The 5,589-nt window shown below is 40.0% G+C and overlaps 1 protein-coding gene across 1 annotated transcript; it reads right to left on the bottom strand.

Moving 5' to 3' along the window:
- Positions 1–509: 509 nt before the first annotated feature.
- LOC145389565 (uncharacterized) lies at positions 510–1,358 on the bottom strand. The gene has a single exon (XM_080264826.1). The coding sequence runs from the start codon at positions 1,356–1,358 to the stop codon at positions 510–512; it is 849 nt and encodes a 282-aa protein (XP_080120952.1).
- Between the last annotated feature and the right edge of the window lie 4,231 nt (positions 1,359–5,589).

The following is a 5,589-nucleotide window of genomic DNA, read 5'->3' as shown; positions in this document are numbered from 1 at the left end:
GTAAACACAGAATTCTTCCAATCAATCCTGAGCAATTCCAACCAATTTCTACCTAATAAATTTTGTCCAAGGCCTTTTACTACCACTAAAGGTAACTCATGTATCTGGTCATGGTGTTTGACAGTCACCATCAACACACCCTTTACTTCAAGTCTTTCACCAGTATATGTCCTCAAAATTACATCATCTTCAGTCAGTCGCTGGTGTAATTCAGGCACTTTTTCACAAATTTTCTGATATTCTTGTTCATTTATAATAGTAAAACTAGCACCTGTGTCTATTTCAAATTCTACCTGTTGTCCTTCCATACTTATCTTACAGAGATATGGTTTTATGCTGTTCAACCGTATTTTACTTTTGTTTCCACCACAATAGTTCACAGACTTAAAGTCAAAACTGTAGTCATTGTCAGCTTCACCTGCCACCTGATAAGCCTCACTGTTACATTCTTCCCCACCTGAGTCTTCAGATCCTGGCAATTGGTGCATTCCACCGGATTTCTGGGTCCATCATCCTCTTGAAGGTGCCATATTCTTGGGGTGACTGTGCTGCATTGGCCTTGACGGGTAGCCCTGCTGCGCTGACCTGAACCGGCTGTTACTTCTGACAGACGGTGTCGCCCCATCCTTCTGGTGCATTGATCCCTCTCTCCTCCATGGTTTCCGGCATTTCTGGGATACATGGCCGAGTTGTTGGCAGTTAAAACACTTTTTATCTTTGGCCCAACATTTGTCAGGGTGGTGTGCCCCACCACATCTCCAACATGGTATATCCTCTTTCACCCTGTGCTGCTGCTGATATGTTGGTCCTTTCATGTCAGATATATCTTTCTGCGTTGATTCTATGACTACTGCCAGATCAAAAACCTTTTTGCAAGACAAAACCTCACCAGCTGGAGGCTCTAAAGCCAATAATTTTGTTTGTATATTTTCATCATTAATGCCAACAATCAACTGGTCACGTAACATTTGATCTTGTGGATGCGTTGTCAAGGAATCAAAATTGCAGTGTTCTGTAAGTTCCTTCAAAGCAGCCATATACTGTGGTACAGTCTCCCTAGACTGCCTAATCCTCTTGTGAAACTTCAGCCTTGCCACACTTTCCGAGAGTTTGGGTTCATGGTGGTTAGTTAACAATTTACAGAGTTCATCAAATTTTAATTCACCAGGCTGCTTGGGTTTACACAAACTCCTCAAAAGTCTGTATGTTTTGGCTCCCACCTCAGCTATCAATACTGACTTCTTTTTGGCGTCGTCCTCTATCTCATTTGCCAAAAAATAGTGTTCCAGCCTTTCTTTGTATTCAGTCCAAGACTCCAACTCGGAATCAAATGCATTTACTTGGCCAATGAGGGCCATAGCTGATACCTTGGGAAATGGCAGGGGTCGGACGGTTCAACGGCTGATAGCGGCGTCTCCAGCAGTGATTTCACACGTCACCCATACAGTCGTTCTGGCCGATCCCTCCTTTGTTTTATCCTCGTCGCCAGTTTCTAATATCTTGAAGATCTCTGCTTGACATCCACGACCACAGGGAAAGCAATTAAACAACACATCCAATGCAAAACAACAGCAGCACTTTATTCTTGTTCCTCAGCCCACACCTCTTGGTCGCTTGTCTGCCAATCTCGGCGTATACACAAACACAGGAAGAATTTCATACACTCCAATCATAACAAGTTCCCTCTCCCGTGTTATGTAAGGATTCCCTTCCTGAGAGCTTTGCAAAAGTCGAATTTTACAACTTGTTTCAGCACAGTATGTACACATACCATAACCAGTGATCACATGTACTATAAACACTGTAATAATAAGTACATGCTGTACTTAACAAACTGAACACATTGATGTAATGAAAGGTAACATACTATACACACTACAGTAATAAAATAATCATTGTAAGCACAATGTAAGACTTCCATAAGTACCTGTTTCTGAAAGCTGGGGTTTGCATCATATCAGGAATGTCTGTATGTCAGTGATTTTGCATGTGTTGAGTAATGATTGTCATTTTATTTTAAACAGTTTAAAATTTAATATGATTTTGTATCCGAATAAGGAAATAGATTACAGGTTGATGTATTTATCCAGAAGTATAGCATGAAGAGTTATGCTAAGTTTGACCTGCCTACCATCTAAACCTTTGGAACGAAATTGACACCACCACTTTCCCTCTCTTGTCTCATGCTAAACCCTTCAGTTCAAAAGGCCATTACAAGGCAAATAAATTTGTCTAGAGATAAGAGGAATAGCTTGCAATAAAAAAATCATCTTAGTGAAGTGAATTTGACTTGCCAGTCACTTTAATCTTTTGAATGAGATTAATGCTCACCACCATCTCTTTCATTTTTTCCAGTTCCCACTTGACGAGACAGAAGAGTCTCTCCACCATGGCTGCCGCACTCCACTTGAGGACATAGAACAGAAGCTCAACACAAAGTTCCCAATGTAAGGATACTCTGCTTCATGGGCATTTTGAGTTGAAAGCAAGTACTGTAGAAATGGGGTTCTGGGATTTTTTTTTCATGTCGCATGGTGGAATGGTTGGGATCCTTTCTCCTTAACTCGTAGTCGTATGACTGTTTCATTATGGTCTTGCTATCTGCAGAGGATTTTATTCACTTTGTGAAAGAATTTCTTAACTGTTAGGGGGTTACATATAGCTTTCATTAACCCTTCACTGCTTGATATCTTTCTTAATTAAAGTAATTTTGTGATAGCAAGATTTCACATGCAGATTACATCAGGTTGCAGGGGTTAAGGCCACTTGCACAGTTATAGCTTTTGTAAAGATGCAAATCAACGAAACTTTCACTCCTCACTTTCCATTTCCAGTCACCTTTGGCAGTGATGTTAGTGATCGCACAAAGCATTAACCTAACTATTTTTAAACAGTTACTGTAGAACCGTGAGTGGACTACATACATCCTGAGTGATTTTTTTTTTTTTCTGAGATGCAAATAAATCAACTCTTAAGCAGCCATTATTTTGGGAACCTGGGCCTGGGTGTAGTTCTGAGTGATGAATAGTATGTATGTAGACCAACTGGAGGCTACGGTACCTTGGAATCTATAGGGAACTCCATACCTCTCCAGTGAAGCCTATCATATTGGGGATTCTTTTCACTGAGATGCAAACAAATCAACTGGGGAAGCAGCCTTTATTTGGAGAATTTGGGTTTAGTTCTGAGTGGTCAGTGTTATGTATCAAGACCGACTGGAGGTGCTAATGTAACAAATGTAGAGAACCAATTGTTAAAGGTAGCTGTAGCAAGACCTAAGATCATTTGGTGAGAGCATGTACTTGGGTTATTGTAGTGAAATGCATACATGTGTTGGCCTTATAACTGTAGTTACATTTTGTTAATGCAACTGTTACATAAGTGTCTTCTATCTGTCTCTCTATCTATCTATTTATCTATTATGATTTGTAATTATAATATGGAGTCCTAACAAGCATACAATACAGTCAGTTCTCACTTAAGATATAGGATGTGTATAGGCAAATTGCAGTTTTAACCCCCCATCTCCCTAATGGTGTCTTTTATAGCTCATTATTTCTACTGCTGAATGATTTTATTCAACATTGGAGAGACTATTCAAACTGAAGAATATAGCTATTATTAAATCCTTTACTATTGGAGGTTTGTCCCATCTCAGTAAATTAATTGTCTGTTGATAAGAAAAATAACACAGGCAAATATGTAATTGGTTTGAAGAGGTTAAGTGAAACAACTGTAGGTGACATGTGTCTCTGGTTCATGATTTAAGGGTTGAAAAAAATAATAATAATATGTATATCACTCATCTCACTTTAATAAGAGGAATAGCTTGCAATGGGGAGTGTGTCGTCCTGTCTCGGCTACCTCCCTTTCCTTGGGGGAAGCAGCCTAGGTATATAGATAGAGATAGATGTATATCACAAGCAGTTTATTAGTGAAACAATCTTAAGTGACACTTCTTTGAAGGAGGACTAACTGTATGGTATATGATAGGTGGTACAGTTATGATGCATGGAAGTTAGGCATGAATGGAGAATCAGTGGTATCATATATATAATAGGTATGTTGCATAAATACCTTGTGAGGCAGAATGGTAATTTCTATATATTTTCATATTTTAAGCTGTGGTCAAGATCCATGAAATTGCAAAATTTTATTGCATTAGGGTGTATTTTGAACTATTCAGATGATGATGATGATATTGTGCATTTTTTTTTTTTACTGCTACTTTCTCCTGCAACACAGTGCTGTACAGTTGACATAATTTGCTGCTGATATTCTTTCATAATTTTATAGAGGCTAAAGGTAAGCCAAGACTGACAGCATTGGACCTTTGGCTTCTGTAGAAATACATGTATAGAGTCTGAATAAGCCTAAGGGAGTTTTTCTTTATTTCAGATTGGAAGAATTTTACCCATAGCAGGAAAAGCTGGAAAAATAGATGACTGTTCCACATGTGAGTACTATATAATTCTTCCTTTTGAACAGTTACCTGTTGATCTGTCTATCTATTACCAGACATCTGAATCCTGTAAAGGGTGGCCACAAACAAATCACCTCCATGCTGCCCTTTCCCCCACCATCTAACTGCCCTGCTCCCACATCATACCCCCCTGTCTCGTATACCTCTCTACTCCATCCCTCCATCTCATCATGGGCCTCCCCCTCCCTCTCCCCCCTTCCACCTCACTCACATAGACTCTCCTCATCAGTCTTTCGCTCTCCATCCTCTCCATATGGCCAAACCACCTCATTGTATTTCTCCTAACGCTTTCTATCACATCCACATCCACACCACAACGCTCCTTCACTTCCTCATTTGTCAGTCTGTCTTTCCATGTGACTCCACATGCTCCTCTCAGATAACTCATTTGCACTGCTCTCACTCTTGTGTCCTACCACCAAGGTCCGGGCTTCATTTTCATACGTTAGGGTTGGTATCACAATACTGTCATGCAGCGACTCTTACTTCCATGCCCACTTCTCTGTTTCTTATTACTGCCTTCAAGGAATCAGCAACCTTTCTTTCCTGTTGCACCCTTTCAAGCACTTAACCCTTTAAACTTCCATCCATACTCACCACACTATCCAGGTACTTAAATGCACTCACATTTTCCATTTTCTCCTCACCCAACCTCACTGTACATTTGGTGACTTCACTTCTCTCAAAAACCTTAACTTTACTCTTCCCTACATTCACCTTAGATTCCATTTCTTACACACTCTCCCAGACTCATCCACCAAGCCTTGCAGCTCCCCTTCGTCTTCACTTAACAACACAATATCATCTTCAAACAACAGTACAGGGAGTTTCCAAACACTGACCTCTCTCATTAGGGCTACTTCGACATAATCTGAATTTATTTTGCACTTACTTTAGCATGTTTAAATTTACTGGAGGTCAGGCTTCATAACTGAAACTGTTGTGATTTTTTTTTCTCTGACTACAGGTCTCATTTTTGTTTTTAAATTCGTTTTCGTTTTCATTTTTAAAGGCTCCAACATGCTTGCATGCGTTGGTCTTGATCACCTAATGGCGGCTCTCCACGCTGCAAAATCCATTGCAGCCTCCCTGTTCATTCCCTTAAC

This window comes from Coenobita brevimanus, unplaced genomic scaffold (assembly GCF_032717465.1).
Source record: "Coenobita brevimanus isolate Jiangsu-jjx unplaced genomic scaffold, ASM3271746v2 jjx.HiC_scaffold_131, whole genome shotgun sequence".
NCBI lineage: Eukaryota > Metazoa > Arthropoda > Malacostraca > Decapoda > Coenobitidae > Coenobita > Coenobita brevimanus.
The sequence above is the reverse complement of the archived record's forward strand: the minus strand, read 5'-3'. Positions and strand labels throughout refer to the sequence as shown.

Coding starts and splice junctions, on each gene's coding strand:
- LOC145389565 (XM_080264826.1), bottom strand. CDS start 1,358: ATGGCCCTCATTGGCCAAGTAAATGCATTTGATTCCGAGTTGGAGTCT.